The sequence below is a fragment of the Marmota marmota genome, unplaced genomic scaffold, assembly GCF_001458135.2.
Source record: "Marmota marmota marmota unplaced genomic scaffold, marMar, whole genome shotgun sequence".
NCBI lineage: Eukaryota > Metazoa > Chordata > Mammalia > Rodentia > Sciuridae > Marmota > Marmota marmota.
The window spans coordinates 12,173,515-12,190,830 of record NW_025999853.1 but is presented as its reverse complement, the minus strand read 5'-3'; the positions used below and the strand labels follow the sequence as shown (position 1 = coordinate 12,190,830).

General features: G+C 36.2%; 1 protein-coding gene across 17 annotated transcripts in view; it reads right to left on the bottom strand.

Annotated features, from left to right (window-relative positions):
* The window catches only part of Anks1b (ankyrin repeat and sterile alpha motif domain containing 1B), a 1,073,630-nt gene that overhangs the window by 252,785 nt on the left and 803,529 nt on the right, over nucleotides 1–17,316 (bottom strand). For all 17 annotated transcript variants that reach the window (XM_048803345.1, XM_048803363.1, XM_015482887.2 and 14 more), the window contains one exon: nucleotides 10,491–10,643. In XM_048803345.1, the coding sequence (XP_048659302.1) occupies nucleotides 10,491–10,643 (153 nt within the window). The remainder of the gene's footprint in view (nucleotides 1–10,490; nucleotides 10,644–17,316) is intronic.

The window sequence follows — 17,316 nt, the reverse complement described above, 5'->3', positions numbered from 1 at the left end:
GTAGGCACTGTCCTGGGAGCTGGGGATACAGGAAGAAACAAAATACATCTACACTGAGTGGAGCTGACAATGGCTAATAAACATGATAAAGAACGCACAACCAAGATTCATATCCCGGCAGTCTAGCTCCAGACCCAGATTCCTCCAAGACTTTGGGATGCCTCTTTTTCCCTGAGAGAACATGATGATGTGAGGGCTAAGAGCCTGGATCTCAGGAATTAGGCCAGAGACCTATTCTTGGCAGCCATCTATTTGAAGGTCCCAGTTGAAGCCTTTCCCTAAATGATACGATCCAAGAATGCAGCATCAGGGGTGGGAGTCTGAGGAAAAAATCTTGAACAAAGACTAGCACTTAATGAAGGGGAAATGCAGGAGGAGGTACTGAAACTCCTATCATTGTTAAGATGATTATTCTCTGTGCCTGTCTAGAAGATTCAATTAACCTAAGGAACCAAATTCCATTAAGGACATATTTGTTGCATATCTGCTTTGGGCAGAGTGGATGAGCAAGAAATATTTGAGCAAGGCATGATAATGATTCTCCATTAGACAAACACTTTAGAGTTTAATTTTCTAAAATAATTTAGTTTGATAGCTAATAAATTCCATAAACAATTCTTCAGCTTTTTATGGATCTGGCAACTCCACTATCATACAGTGTGTTCATCATCAGAGTTATTATTCTCTATTTACTGAGTGTTGGTTGAAGTTCCTGACCCCAAAATTTTCCATACATTTAAGGCCCCTTTTTTATCTCATGGCCCCCCTCTAATCATCTTAGATGTTCTGAGATAATTTTGTTTTCACAAATCCTGATTAGAGGCTGATAAACAATGATAGGACTAAATATTTCTGAAGTCCTTTCTCCTTTTCTCTAATCACAACTTCTTCAGTAGACTGATTACACTAATGGTCCTGTTCTTCATCCTTCCCTGCATCTAGTCATCTACTATGAGAATCTGCAGCTTCTCCTATGAAGAGGTAAATTATATCCTCCCCCCCCAAGTTGATTTTGAATATTCCATGGAGCTTCCTTTGGCCAGTTGTTATCAGATATGCAGCAAGTAGAGGTTTGAAAACACGGTGCATATTTTTGTTTCTCTCTCTCTTGGTTGTCAGAACAAGCCTGCCATAACATGTGAGAGGATGGGGCACATAAAGTCCCAGTTGTCTCAGCTGAGACCATCCCAGATCAGTGGACTCTCAGACCCCAGCAGACCAATTGCCAGTGTGAGGGAGTCAGCTGAAACCAAAAGAAATTTCCAGTCAAGCTGATCCTAAAACTGCTGACCCACAGACTCATGAGCTGAACAGCTTGTTGCTTTAGGCACTGCATTTTGGAACAGGTTGTTACGCAGCATTGTTGTGGTGATAGATCACTAATAATGCTTTCCATCAATCTTAGGAACTTGGAAGCTGTCCCTTCATTTGGACTTCTTTAAACAAAAATGGAGTGCTTTCTATTTGCAAAGCACTGTGAAAAACGTTTTACTGGGTTATTTTATTCAGTTCTGACAACAATATTCTTTGGAAGATGTATAAGGTTATTATCCAAATTTCAGAGGCAAGGAAATGGAAGCTAAGAGAAGGTCAAGTGACTTGCCTAAGGTAGAATCCCAATTATGTGATGTGTAGTTGGGATTCAACTCTGAAGACTGATTTTTGAACTGTGCTTTTGGGACTTACTCTACTCGAGCCTCTCCCCGACCTGTTCTGCTACTCACCTCTACTCCCACCCCTTACAATCAGGAAAGACCCTGTATTCCCATTTGAGATGCAGAAACCACTTTTATATTTGTTTTCCTCTCAGCAGTTCTCTTATTGAAGCTTGTGTAGGTCTTGTTTTCCTCATTAGTCTGGAAGTTCTTTTTTAGAGTAAAGGCTGTAAAATGCTTACATTTTCCCCTACCACTATTATGCAATAGAATATTTTTAAAACTCCAAGAATCTATTCAGACATTTAGTCTATAAAATCAACCTATAAAAATATAATAAATGATGATAAATGTGTTACTAGAAAATGTGCACATATTTAAAAGGGCACTGTTATTCAAATTAATCAAATTGATAGAATACATAATAGAGGGTTTCCCCCATTTTATTAATAAATTTTAGTTATATGGTGTTTAAATTTGATGTTTGACTGAATGTCTACATATACATCTCTGCTGATTTATAATTTATTACATTAATTCTAGAATCAATCAGAGATTTTTACAGAACTGGCACTGAATAATTTCAGTTTTGTGGTTAGTTTCTGCATTTAAGAAACTTCAGTTTAGTATCTTGTCCTGTACTTTAGGTATGTTGCCACCAGGTGGCGGTAGGGTGTCAGGCATAAAGTCTGTACAATAAGGGATTTGCATGCTTTTTGAGGTTCAAAGTAATAGCTTTTCCCTTGAGTTCAAAACGAATTTGAGGCCACAGGTTTGCAATTTAACATAATACATCTCTTTACTAAAATAGCTGAACTTAAACTCTAAGTGACCCGTAAACATCTTTAAAATAGATATGAACCCTAAGCTACAAAATCACCTGCCTCATTATTTCTCTTCTACTTATTTCCATAATGGCTTTATAAAAATCTTATACTCCTACCTTGATGACAGTGTTAACCTTCATGATTTCCTCTCAGTCTTTATTTATTGTCAATCTCTTCCATGGTAGCTTGTATATTAGGTTTCAAAATTCTTAATAGTTTTCCTCAAGGAAAAAGACCTGTCTTCCCTTTCATCTATGACAGTAGAGGCTTATCTTTCCAGAATAATCTCAGATCTTTTCTTAAGTAGGACCAAAAGTATTTCTCCACTAGAGCAGCATAAACAGTGTTTATTTGCATTTTATGTATGTATTTGCATTTATGGGGGATTTTTTCTTTTTATTTCCTATACTATAGAACCATTTATTAGAATAGTTCCCTTCTCAAATCTCCTAGAAGCACAGAGTTAGTTTGCCATAAATTAACAGCGATGTAGCTACATTTCTTTATTAACAGGTTCTGTACTACATATTTCAAGAAGTCTTCTTAAACAAAAATCTTCAAGCCATATTAGAAATCTGAGCATTTTGTTATGAAGGATGAAATGACATAATATCAGTATAGTTTCAGTGAAAAGGAATTACTGTGCTACATTAAAAACAGAAGTTTCCACATTTAGGAATCAACAAGCTGCAACTTGGGAAAGATTCTATAAGGGCTTAGATTTGTTAGATTAGATTAGATTTATGATAATTTGAGAATGAATATAACCCTAATTTCCGAGTTGCTACCCTGTTCTTCCCCAAGGCCCTCTGTTTCAAGAACAAAGAAATCTAGTGGCTCAAGGTCAATGTTAAAGGTCAAGAGAAAATGCTTATGTTGTTGGGAGGAAAAGACACGAGAAATCCATACCTAGACATAGTCAGGGGGAAAAAATGGAGGTGGGGGAAATGTTTAGCTTCATCTTGAAACTGTATCTTTCCTCTCATATTCTCCCACTCCAGGAGTGAAAGGATTTTGAGTAAAGCCAAGCCGTGAAATTTTGAACAGGCTGATAGGAAAAGATGATGCCTGGTGGCAAATTGGAATCACAGAGTTCAAGGCAGGTGAAAGGGGTTGGAGCTGGGAGAGAGGGAGGACAGAGCTGAGCAGTAATTCCTGCAGACCAAAGTTAACACATCAAGCAGGGTGACCAGGCTCCCATGGGTGAGTGATGGTATGAGAAGCAAATGGCAACTAAGCTTTGAGACTATGCCCCAAGAGACCAGCCCCATTCTACCTCTGAGAAAGGGATCTGGGGACGTCTGTAAAAAAAGGCCAAAGAAAAATAAAATAGGGAGAGAAGAGAAAGAAATGGATGAGAAAAAGTTGCCATTTGATTTTGAGTTTCACAGGAAATCCATAGAACCAGCAGGACAGATATTATTATCTTCTCTCTACAAAAGAGAAACTGAGTCTAAGAGAGGGTTGGTGTTTTTTTTTTTTTTTTAAGATCACATGCTAAAAGGTAGACACAGGATTCAAAGTAAAGTGACCTGATTCCAAGATAAAGATGAAAGAAGAGAGGGCACATTTGAAACTCTGACATACACTGTATGTCCTACCTTTTACTTTATAAACAGTAAGTATAATTTTCACATAATGGAGGCTGATTCTTTGAAGGGTCTGAAAGAAGCAGTTTTAGCTACTGTTAAAAAACACTTCTGAAATGTATTCTATTTGCCCTTGCCTTCTTTGAATACTAATTTATTCTCTTCTTGATAAATGGGGTTGTGATTATGAAAACTGACTCTGTATGTATGGGTTTCTAATTCAGGGATGCCCTCAGGTTCCATGGTGGCATACAGGTTTTTTTTTTTTTTTCCATCCCACCTAATACATTCATTGCTAGGAATAACTGTATAGAAAAATTGCTGACTCAGTTCCTTCCTCCCTCACGATCAGCTCTTCCTGTCTTAGGCGCGTCAGCTTCTGGTCCCTACCTACTGCTTTTGATCATGTCATTCTCTGATTAGAATTCTTGGCTTCCCACTGATTATAGCAGTGCTATCAACCCAGGATGCATGTGAAAGTCACTTTGGAGTGTTTAGAAACTCTGGATGCCCAGGTACCACTATCTAAAAAAATTTTTTTAAACTATTCTTTTTTTAGTGGTAGATGGAACAAGAACTTTATTTTATGTGGTGCTGAAGATCAAACTCAGAGCCTCACACATGTGAGGCGAGCGCTCTACTGCTGAGCCACAACTCCAGCCCCTAAAATTTTGACTCAATTGTTTAGGTGTGGGGTCCTTGCCTTCAGGGATTAATGTAAGAAGCATTGAGTTCAGTTTCTGGCCAAGATGGAGTAACAGGCATCAGATTTATTTCCTACTTAAAACAACTAATAATGTAGGCAAAATAAATGAAGCACTGGTTTTTAAAGTATTGGACACAAGGCAACAAAGAACAGTGATGCCTGAGAGATGGGAAACAATGATGTCTACAACTGCCCAAGCTTGCTACTTTGGGAGAATTTCCAGGCCATGGGGCAGAGAGGAGGAAGACCCCTTGATTGGAGAAGATGTAGCTGAGAGTCTGGGGAGACCAGGGTGGCTAGAGTTTGCTGGAAGAGTATTGGAGAGGAGAGAGTATTGAGTACCTATGTATGAGAGGAAACTATGAGAAATGAGGTTAAAAAAAAGAACTGAAAAGAAATAGTGGGAATAGTTCTAAAATTTCAAACTTGGCTGGTAATAGTTTAATCACTATTCAGATTGGAAAGCGTTGAAATTCCAAGGGAATTGGTCAAGTAATTAGAGCATCCTGCCTCAGTAGTGGGAAGTATTAGGAATAAACAATGCTCCAGTCTTGCCTAACAAACCTTAAAAGCAAGATCTGAAAGGATCAATGTCTATCAAATAATTTTTTTGTGTGTTCCAAAACAACCCTCAGGCACATTTATGGGGATAAAAAATTAACCAACACTAAACAAGATAAAATTCATATCTAGCATGCAGTAAAAAATATTACTAGACATGCAAAGAACAATGAGGAAAAACATCAACCTAAACTGACACAGATGTTAGAATTAGAAGACAAGGACATTAAAACAGTTATCACAATTGTATCCCATATGTTCAATAAGTTTCGAGGGAAGATTGAGCATACTAAATAGAGACATGAAAAATAGAGACATGAAAAATAGAAAAAGACTCAAGCCTAATTTTTGGAGATGAAAACTACAACCTTTGCAATGAAAAAGACAATTCATAGTAATAATGACAGGTCAATTTTTATAAGAAGAAAAGGTTAGTAAACTTGAAGGCACTGCAACAGTAACTATCCAAATGAGCCACAGAGATAGATTAAAATAAAAAGACTGAAAAAATATGAATGAAACATTGGTAGGCTGTGGTCTAACATTAAATGACCTAATACATAAGCAATTGGAGTTCTAAAAGAGTACAGAGAGAAGTAGAGAGACAGAAAACAGTATTTTAAAAAATGAAGACCAAAATTTTAGGTCTGAGAAGCTCTAAAAACATCACACAAAAGAAACAGGAAGAAGGTTACCTCAATGTAGATCATAATCCAGTTGATGAAAACCAGTGAAAAAGTGAATACCTTAAGTGTAGCCAGAGGAAAAAAGACACATTATGCACAGAGGAACAAATGGAAGATTTCTTATCATATCAGAAATAATGCAGAAGAGAGCATAGTGTGTCAACATTTGTTAAAGTAGTTACCATAGAATTTCGCACCCAGAAAAAATATCCTTAAAAACATGAAAGCAAAAGAAAGTCTTTTTCAGACATACAGAAGCTGAGAGAACTGATCACCAGCAGCCTCACTCCATTTTAAGAAGGTAGAAAGAAAATGACACCAGATAGAAGCATGGATATACACAATGAAATAAAGATCAAAGCTGGCTTCAGGGATGAGTGAGTTGTGCAGTTATACAACCTCCTGCCCTTCAAAGGGCCCTGTGCTTGGTTTCATATTTTCTAGTCACTGTATTTAAATTTTTGGACTAAGGTCTCTGTATTTTTGCACTGAAGCTCAAATTATGTAGCTGGTTCTGAGGATGAGAACTTTGTAGCCCATGCGGATTGGGGGGACAGGCTGGAAGTCTAAGCACAGTTTAAATCTAGGTCATATGTTCAGGCAGAATGGCAAGAGATGGAAGTGGCTTCTTATTAGGAAATTTGGAATCTTGGTGGAGAAAAATCCCAGCAGAAGTCCACTAAAATAAAAAAAAAATTTTAAGGTAGAAATTTCTGGAAAATCAGAACATAATTGTAATTTTTCCATAGAAAGTGAATACAGATATTTACTTAGGATAAGCTTGTTCATTTCATATGAGAAGGAATAAGGCCACTTTTTCCAAACTTGAGCCAAGTGACAGAAGCTTCAGAAGAATCTGTGAAAGACTTGCAACATGCATTCATGAGGTGAGGGTGGTGGAATCCAGGAGACTAACCTGATGCGTGCCTGAAAAAGTTTAAAGCTGAGCTTCTGTTAACTAGCTGGCCTGAAGGTTTATGAGGATCCAGGTGTAATATATATGAGTATAAATGAAATGTTTAAATCCACAGATAATTTATAAAGTTTGCTATACTCTTGAATACGCTCTTCAGGTCATTTGTTGAAAGCCTTCAGCTTTGATTAAAGTTGTTAATATTTGAAGTGTTGACTGATGTAGCCTCCCTGGTGTGGAAAGATGAATTTTTTTCTCATTTATTAGTGTCCTGTAGTGAAGACATCACCTTTTACTTAAAATAATTGGTTTGGAAATGGAATTAGAACATTCATCCTCCTCTACAATTTGTGAATTTGCTGATTATTTTTCTTGGTTAATAAGCATAAATTACCATTTGCCTTTATCTAACACACACACACACACACACACACGAGTTTTACAGAGAACAATGAAGTTATAGCAATGAGGATAGCACAGTTAGGGGTAGGAGCTTATAATTCTGATCACGAAGTAAAAACATCAAAGCAAGTAATGAATCTAAATCTGATATTCATAGAATGATATCACTACATCATTTAAAGCAAATAAAGACACATTATCAAAGAATTAATGCAAAACCATCGAGTTTCCTTTGAAAATGTCTTAGCAAATCTCTAAGTGGTTAGATTATCATAAAATTTCTCTTGAAAGGTAGAAATTAAATCAATAACATTGATAAGAAAAGAAAAGAAATCTCACAGTCCTAATGAATGCAAGAATAATTTCTGCATCTATTAGGCCAGAAGCAAATGATCTCTAATAAAGTTTTATTGTTGGCAAATTATTCTCACTTATTTCCATGGGACGTGTGAAATAACTTACATAGGACACATGTATTTAGCTATTTTATTTGTTTGTACTCAAAGGTTTTTTTTTTTTTAAAGAAACAATCACTGTCATTAACTTTTTAAAGCTATTCTATACTTATGAGCAGAGATTTAAGAATGTACTGACACCTGAATTCAATTTTGTCAATTCAACAGGTACTTTAATCATTTTCAATATTGTAGGCTATAATAAGTCTGGGCTAGAATGATTTCCTTGGTAAACAGTGATAAAGCCCCTGGGAACAAATTAATCATATGTTCAGCACTGAGATTCACAAGTTAATAAATTGGACAGTGTTCAAATTTATTTAGTCTTTTCCAAGCCCCCTTAGCTGATTCACAGTGGTAAGAGAAATTAACATTGTTTCTCATAATATCAATACATTTTTTGTCTAGAAAATGGATAACAGGTTATTTTGCATGGTCCTCAGTTATTTTTAATTTCATAATTAATCTATACGCATTTCATGGAGGAAATATGTCAATCTTCTATCTAAATTTTCTCCCATGTAGGGCTGTTGTGGTTTTCAATAGCAGTTGGAACTGTTGTGAGATCTTACTAATACCATATGCCAGCCCTGAGTAACTTCTGAGTTGAAAAAAAAATGAATGTACTTGTGCACTCTTAACTAGTCATTAGTTCTCTTAACAAGCCGTTGGAGGGACAATAATTCAAACTGGAGGTTGAACCAGCTGGCATCTGCACAGGGAACAATTTTTCTGACAATTTCTCCCATGTATTCATATTTTAACCCTAAAATATCATAAAATTGAGAGCATGATGTTATTAATGATAGTGGCAGTCACAGGAGAAAAACAGAACTATTGATAAAACATCATCTTTGGAATATGAAGCACAGATTAGGAATAAAGGGAACAATTACTCACCTATATTTTATGCTTTAATTTGAGGTAAACCTAGACCTGTAAAATTGGCAGTGCTTCATGTCTTAAGACTTTCTCTGCATTCAAGGTGGTTGGGATCAGCCCCCAAGTCCTGGCAGTAAACCTAGGGTCTTTGTAGCATCACTGTCCTGCAGTCACTGCATACAAGTCCTGTGTGCAGAGATCTCTAGGCCACTGGTAACTTTAGGTTTGGGGGAAGTGAGCATACAAGTCACCATCTTCAACACGAGACCAAGTATTTGGATTTTTGAGAGATATATAGCCTCATGTTGTAAATGATCCTTGCTTCAATAAAAACATGTTATTCTAGAGTCCTACTGGAAGCCATTCTTCTCAGTGGGGATTAACTGCTAATGCATGACTCACAAGCTCCCTCTCATGAATATTTGCTCTTTAGTGGACAGCAGTTTTATTCAGAGGATATTATATGGATATTTGGGTTACCACTCAACTTGCAAACCTGTTGTGATCTATGGAAGATACCCCCTTTAATAAATGACTAGTAGCTATGATATCAGTGACAAGTTCTTAGTAGAGAATTGAAATCTTAGCTTGACACAACCAAAAAGCTTAGCTTGACAAAAACCAAAGCATGTAGATTCATTTCCATTGCTACACAGACTAAGAATGAAATTAATCAGAGGCTGTAGTCAGACTGTGAGTTTTCTTTTGATAAAGATAGCTTTTATGAGGGGAAAAGCAGCAAAAGGTCAAGAAAGCGTTGCTTATGTTAAATTTAAAACAAGAGTTTGTCAACTTAATATGATTTTAAAATTCAAGAACAATTTCTATAGGGTACTCTAGAAAAGATATTTTTAAGATAGACTTAAAAGCAAAGAATTATTAGTTAACAATAATAACTATCTTAAATGATAGCTTAATTAATGACATGTAATTTGTAAAAAAACTGTACTTTTAGAGAGAAAGTGGCATAAAGAGTAGAACAGAGCACTTTGCAACCAGCAGATATTCTTTATCTTATCTCTCAGTTTACAAACACCTTTTTACCCAATCATTATGAAACTTTAAAAAATCTGTAAATAATTAAGTGATTTCTCTCAGTCACTTTGGGAAAAAAGAAACATTTATAATGCCAAATATAATTCAGACAAATGGTTGTTTGTATTTTCATCTTGTTCTTTCATTTATTCTCTAGGAAAGAATAAAAGTAAAAATGAAACAAGAAGGGTATCAAAATCATTTATGCAGATTTATTATCTCTTTGGGCTTGAATATATGGTGACATATATTGTTGGCCCATTTTTATAGGAAATCTATGTCAAATGTATGAATAAAACAGAGTCAACATTTGATTGAACACCAACTCTAGAAAATAAAAAGATGATATTACAGCAGCTTATGTAGTAAGAGCAAAAGCAGTCTTCTTCAAGCATGAGATCTGTATGTGAAATTAAGGAATAAAGATAAGGAAATATAACATAGAAATATGAGAATTTAAACCTTTAACAGTGAATATGAGCAAAGATCAGAATGGGAGACTATTTGCTATCATAGTCATATCTTAAACTGTCAAAATTTCCTAAAGTGGAAAACCTCAAATGCTTGGAAGGTCTTGTCAGATAATGCAAAACACCCTGAGAGTCCTCTCTTTATGTCTTAGTTCCTTCCCTACATCAAAAATTCAAAACATATGGCCTACCTGTAAATCCTTGTTGGATTCAAACCATTATAAAGAAAGAAAAATAAATGCCTGCCTGCAATAAAATCTTATTTATCAAGGTTTGAATGACTAAGGGGTCAGTAAAAGACCAACTTACGTTAATAAGTTCAACTTCCCAGATTTTTTTCAAAAGGTCCATCGATGTGTAGCCATTAATTAGAAAGGCTTTGGTGTAGTCACCCAGTTCAATGGAATCCAGCCACTCGGCTACAGAGGTGGGATGGTAACCATCATGACCAATGGGTCTCATCTGTAATTAAGAAAATCACATTAGGACTGATTTAAACTGTTTGTCTTATGTTTCAACAACAGAACACATCTTGCCACTTGCAAATTTATCTGTGAAGCATCAGATGTTTCTGGATAAGGAAATAAGGAAAATGAAAATTCTTCATGCACAATTCTAAATCATTAGTAATTTTCACGCTGAATTAGTTTTCAAAACTACACCCAGAAATTTCCAATTTAGCGGCTAAATTAACTCTCTATTTGAGAGAATGAAATATGTCAAACTTCTGTTATAGAAATTATTGTCATTTTGTTGGCTGAAATTAAAAATGGTGTCAGTTGAGCGGTATTCAAGGCTGAAGGCACATGGAACTGCATTTCCAAAATATAGATGATAATTTTCATATGCACAACATCAAAGCATGTGAAAATACTGCATGACTTGAGACATTCAAAAGGAATTCATGCTTATGCAAGACATGTATTGTAGGTAGTGCAAACATGCTGCAGAAACATACTGCTGTGGTAAGCCAGTTAAAAAGAGGCTTTTGAATGTTTTAAGACCATGTGTTCTGCGTTGACTCTACAGTATGTTAGACATGAATAGAGAACTTGCTGGCAGACAGGCTCCTATTTTTTGTCAGCTATATACGGATTTTTTTTTAATACTTTAGGAGAACAAAGAAGTGTGACAGCAACATAATGTTTCTGAGTTTAAATTGGAATATGAAAATAACTTAAGCAAAAGGAACTTCTGGGTTTAAAATTTTGTATGGATTATTCTAGTCCTTTAGCCTTTATTTGAAATTTTAGTTGAATTTGTGGTTCCTGGTTTTTGAAGTGACTCACTGCTAAAACTCTTTGCATGCCATTCTGTTGGTCTTGGATTTTTAAGGATAGCTGCCAGCTTATTAACCTGATGTCATCCTTCAGTGAAATACCTGGTGGGAACAGTGAAAATGGGCAAAATACGTCATAGACTTTTCTCTTCCTCCAAATTTAAGGAGATAAGTATTAATGGAAATCTATGTGATTCTGATTTGTGAGCAGAGAAAAGATTAGTCTGATGTCAGCGATTCAGATTTCAATCTTAAGCATGGTGAGCTTTCTGTCACTATGCAGAATTCTCATTTTTGAGATTCTTCTTACTTTTTCATTTTCAAGTTACTTTTTCTCCTTTCCTCTTTTCTGTTGTTCCACTCCCCAATCTAATTTCCATTTCAAGGTTTAAATGCTCTCTATTTTAAAGTCACAGTGCAATTCATTATTTGCCCTAGAGTTCAAACTGCATAGACTTTTGTATTTCACTTTTACATTGGCACACCAGACCTATTTCAGCTATTCATTAAATATTTGTGTGAGGCTTACTCTATATTCACTACACAGTATCTACAAATGTAAATGGCAACTCAGGGTTTGAAAAATGAAGTTTAGTGACGTTCACAAAAACTGAAAGTTATGCATGTGTATACACTTGGAGTTCAGGACTCAAAATGGGACTTAAAATACATTAAGTACCTTCATGTTAATTAGAAACACTGGGGCCATGTACATTCTCCAGGACTTGTTAAGAAGTGATGAACTAGCTCTACTAACTTAAATAGTCACCCAAGCACCAGGAACTGCTCTGACTCTTAAAATTGACATAAGGAAATAAGTGGAAGTAGGAAAAGAAGAAAGATGGAAAGGAACAGTGGAGTTGAACTGAGAGCCTGGCAGGAAAGTTTTGCTATTAGCTCACCCAAGAAGCTGACCACCAATAGTGGATACTGGGGACAAGCTTAGAGAGTCTTGGGAACCCCTTAGGAAGAGTCAGTTGTTCCTTCCAGAAAACTGTAAAATGGGATCCCCATGGGCTTTCACCCAAGAGATCAGTGGTTGCCTGTTAAAAAGATATGGATGGTCAGTGTTAGCTGGGAGTGGGCATGTGGATGTGTGCAGGGCAGAATTCACCCATCCACTCATTCAATGAATAAATTTAATCAGTGCCTGTTCTGATGAATGTTGTGGAAATAGTAGGGAACAAAACACATTAGACAATTTCAAAGTGAACCTAATTAAGTATAAAAAAGTTTTCCTTTTCCCCAACCCATCCTTCTTGTTCCACTAGGGAACTTAGAATCAGAAAAAATAAGCCGGTCCCTTGAGAGAAGGCTAAACTTGGGAGTGGGGAGCAAAGGAAATAAAACTAGAGGTTTAAAATAGATTAGCACTGCGTTTTTCAATATTTTACGTGACAAGAAAGTCATTGGATATGACTGAGATCATATAAAGAAACAGCAAAAAGAAAGTCAAATGAGCTGGGTCAAAAGCAGTGATTGCAAAAACAAACAAACAAACAAACACCCCTGCATCAGTGTCTCACTGGACGCAGACTGTGCAGTAATCTGGTTACTCATAAAGGCAAGACCAACTTCAAAGAGTGAGAGGAAGGGAAATGCCTGCTGGAGGATGAGAGAAGGAGCAGGGTAGAGTGCAAAGGTGAAGAGGCCCTGGGAGTGGGCATGTGGATGTGTGCAGGTCAGTATTCACCCATCCACTCATTCAATGAATATTTAATCAGTGCCTGTTCTGATGAATGTTGTGGAAATAGTAGGGAACAAAACAGTCATAGTCTCCCTCATGGAAATTATAAGTCTTAATTAAAAATATGTGAACAGATGACCAATAAATTATGAAGGCTCTGCATACCTGAAGAGAGGAAACTATTAGAGCCAAATGAAGTTGCAAAATTAACTTGACACATATTTAATGATATGCAGAATGGTAACTGTGCTGCGCAATAATTTCTTCCAAAGCAATTCTCCCATCTGTTCCTTTATTTCAGTTCTTACCATCACTACCCTGTTTAGGTTCTCCTTAGCACTTGCAAAAGCTAGTGCAATAACCTTCGACTTGGCCTCCCATCTTTGCTCAGCTTCTATCTTGCTACTACATTAATTTTCCTAAAAGGCACGTAAGTCTGCAAAAAACCTGTAGTGGCTCCTTCTTAAGGAGAGTCCAAGTGTCTTATTCTAGCATTCAAGGCCAACTGGGATTTACATGATCTGTCACAACTCTGCTGTAAGTACCCTAATAAATGTGAATAGACACATGGATATTTCTAAACATACATTAAATTGCTAGCCATTCTCTGAACATACACCACACAAAGCACAACCATATCTTTGCTAATATAATTTTCCATGTTTGTAATGCTTTTGCCCTTATTTCTGGAGGTATTTTCAAGAACTGACTTCTCCTCTTGAGAACCAAGATACATTTTTCTAATTATTTTGTATCCTGGCTAATCCTAAACTAAGAAATTCTTTATTGTGTGAGTTTGGTTGTTGGGCATAATCCACTTCAAGTCTAGTGCATGTCCATATTTTGCTCATGCCCTTTCCTCTTCCAGAAACACTGTTTCCACCTCTTCTCCCATCAAAATTCATCCTTAGGAGGTCTTGCTTAAACATTGCTTCCTCTGTGAAGCTTTCTGTAAGGTTACCCTTATTACCAAGTAAAAATTAATCAAGTATTCTGCTAGATTTCTGTAGAAATTTACATATGATTCTATTATAGCATATTTGAGTTTGATTTCAATACTACTTAGAGAGTAGTATTTTCTTCATTGGACTGTCTATCCTTTGATGACAAAACAAGGTGTTACCCATTTTTTAGTCCCTAAAGTGTCCAAGAGAGCATCTCACACTTGACAGGCATTTGCTAAGTACCTGTTATTTAATGAACATATGGAAAGAAAATGACATATTCACTTCTGTGGCTTGGTATCCATTTAGGGGGAAACATATTTTGTTCTCCATGTCATCAAAATTAAGGTTATTTTATGGTCTATAATAACATTTGTAACTATTTAAAACCTCCATATATCAGGAGCCAATTCCAGGTGGTACACGTTATTACAAAATGTAGTGAACTTTTTCCCTAGCCCAGCAGTTTGATTCTATTGGCTATGTGACTTGGGGCCCATTACTTCACCCTCTCCAAGCACTGTCATTTATAAAGTGAAGGTGTTGGACCCATGATCTCAAAGCTTCTTTTTACAGTATACCCTAAACTTTATAATTCTATGGTATAAGAATTAATTTTGAATTAACATCTGATTAATTTGCCTAGTAAGGAAAAAAATATGCCCAATGACAAAAAAAAAAAAAAAAAAAAAAAAAAAAAAAANGGGGTTACAGAAAAAAAAGAAACAAAATAAATATTATTTTAAATAACAGTCCAGAGACTCTACCATTTCCATATAACAGACATGAACACTGAATCCTGGAGAGAGAGAGAGAGAGAGAGAGAGAGAGAGAGAGAGAGAGAGAGAGAGAGAGAGAGACGCCTAGGCTCTGAGCTGCTTGCTCCACTTCAACCAAGTAGCTCCTATCTTAAATGTTTTAAACAGGCAAGAAGAGGAAGAAGGATTTCTGTGCTTTAAAAAGAAATGTTTAAAAACCACTGATCTAGAAGATATTTATAAGACTAGAGATAACTACAGGTTTTTTTCCCCTCAATTTCTTAGTTTTATTGGAATATTCTGGCGTGGTCTGTCATATATGTATATAATATATGTCTGTATATGTATATATGTATATATAATCTATCATTCTATCTGCTTAAAATCAGCTTTGTCTGTGAAGACAAAAACAATACTCTGTGAAATGATGGAGCCAGAAGATGGGAGTTATAGCAAGAGGAAGGCCAGGAAAAGAGATAAGGGAAGTAAAATGAGAGAGATAATATACAGTAAAATAGATTTTGGATTAAACAAAAAAAGTAACTTTCAATGCAACAGTTGTTAAGCAAAAACCATGACATTGGCATGGTAGTTTGACCAAGATAATAAGAAACTCCAAAAAGCCAATAATGTATTAGGGAGATATTTTTTTTATGTCTGAAAGTTTTACACAATTAAGACTGATATTACCATGGTTTACCAAAAACTGTCTCTTCTTTTACATAATGGGGCTTATAATTGGGCTTATGTCTGCCCAACTAATGACAAGGTGCATTAGCTTTTTTGCTTGTTGCTGTTATAAGAATATGTTTGTGACTATGGAATGAAAGCTTGGCATGTAAATTTAACTTCTAGGTCAGCTCCAAACTGAAAGTTTCTTTGCCCTAGATTAGCTTTTTTTTTTGGGGGGAGTGTCTTCCCATGAGCTAGAACATTAATGCCTGCAGTTAAGCTTTGACTACAGGCATAACAATATCCTCAAGTTTGTGAAATGCTTCTCACAGCTTTTATGAGGATCACATGGGGAATCTTGTTAACATGATTCTAATTCAACAGGTAGAAAGGAATATCTGAAATTCTGCATTTTAAAACAAGTTCCCTGATGATAATAATGTTGTCAGTCCATGGATCATTCTTGGAATAGCAGTACTTTAGAGGATGATGGAGGAACAGATCAAAGGCCCTGTATCCTTCCAGAATTGCGTAGAGCAGAACCAACTTGTAAACCTGGACTGCTTTTTTTCAGAACTGTGATATGAGATAAAGGACTGTTCTATTCTTTAAACCACCATACTATGAAGCTTCTTGTTTCAGCTGCATAGCTTCCCTTCAATATAAAGGTAACTGAAAATAAGTAATTGTCATATAGAACATTCATAAGGAGTCTGTAACTTCATTGACAGTACATTGTATTTTCTCTTGTTTTGTGTAGCCATAAATGTTCACATGTGTTGCTTCATTTCCTTTAATTGTGTTTGTTGACATATTTCTGTCAATCATATTTTCACCCCTTCTGACAATTATGCAAGGGATAAAAAGGGGAGGATTTGAGAAAACCCCAAGTTTCTAGTTTAGATATCTGAGTACATGGTGTTGTTTCCAGCCAAGGAAGAAAATAAATTGAAGATGCTTGGAATCACATCTTAAATTTTGAGAAGTCTGGAGAGACATATGACCTTGGGCACTGTCAGCAGCACAGGTGGGAATCTTGGCTGCCCCAATTATAGTTGCATGACCTTGAGGAAACTACTTCTCCTTGTCAAGCATCATTTTTTGATTAGTAATATGTGAGACAAAAAGAATATCAACAACTGAGAGAGTTGTCATATGAATTTAGTGAAATTATGCAAGTGGAATTTAGCATAGTACTTGGCACAGAGAAAGACAGAAGCACTCAATAATTATGTTTTATCATAAATCATGTGTAGACGAGACTGCAGAGCGATCAGAGTATGAGAAGAGATTGGCCTAAGAATGAACCAAATCTTTCAAGAAAGTAGGAAAAGATAAGTACACTCAGGAGACAACAAACAAACAAACAAAAATCAAAAAAGTCAAGACTAGAAGAGAAGTAGAGGGAAGAAATTGAGTTTCAAGGAGGGTTGGTCAGTAGTGAGGGATGCTGCAGACAAGTCTAAGAAGATGAGGGAGAAGAAGTGTTTGGGGATCTGGCAAATAGGTCAGAGGGGATGTGACTGAGGAAAACACAGAAGTCTGGCTGCACCTGGTTGAGCAAATAGAAACTTCAAGCTAAGTTATCCTTTTGGGAAGTTTGTAAGAGAAGAAAATGAGAAAAAGGATAGTTTTAGAAATCACAAAGGAAAAGGCATTAAAAGGGGCAAAAGTGAGGACTCAGGAATGGGTCCAGGAATAGCCTGAAGATTGATGGAGAGTGTTTGTCTTTTTCTTGGGGGCTTTCACTTGCCTTTCTTGAAAATGACAGAGCCAGGGGGGATAGCTGGGGCTA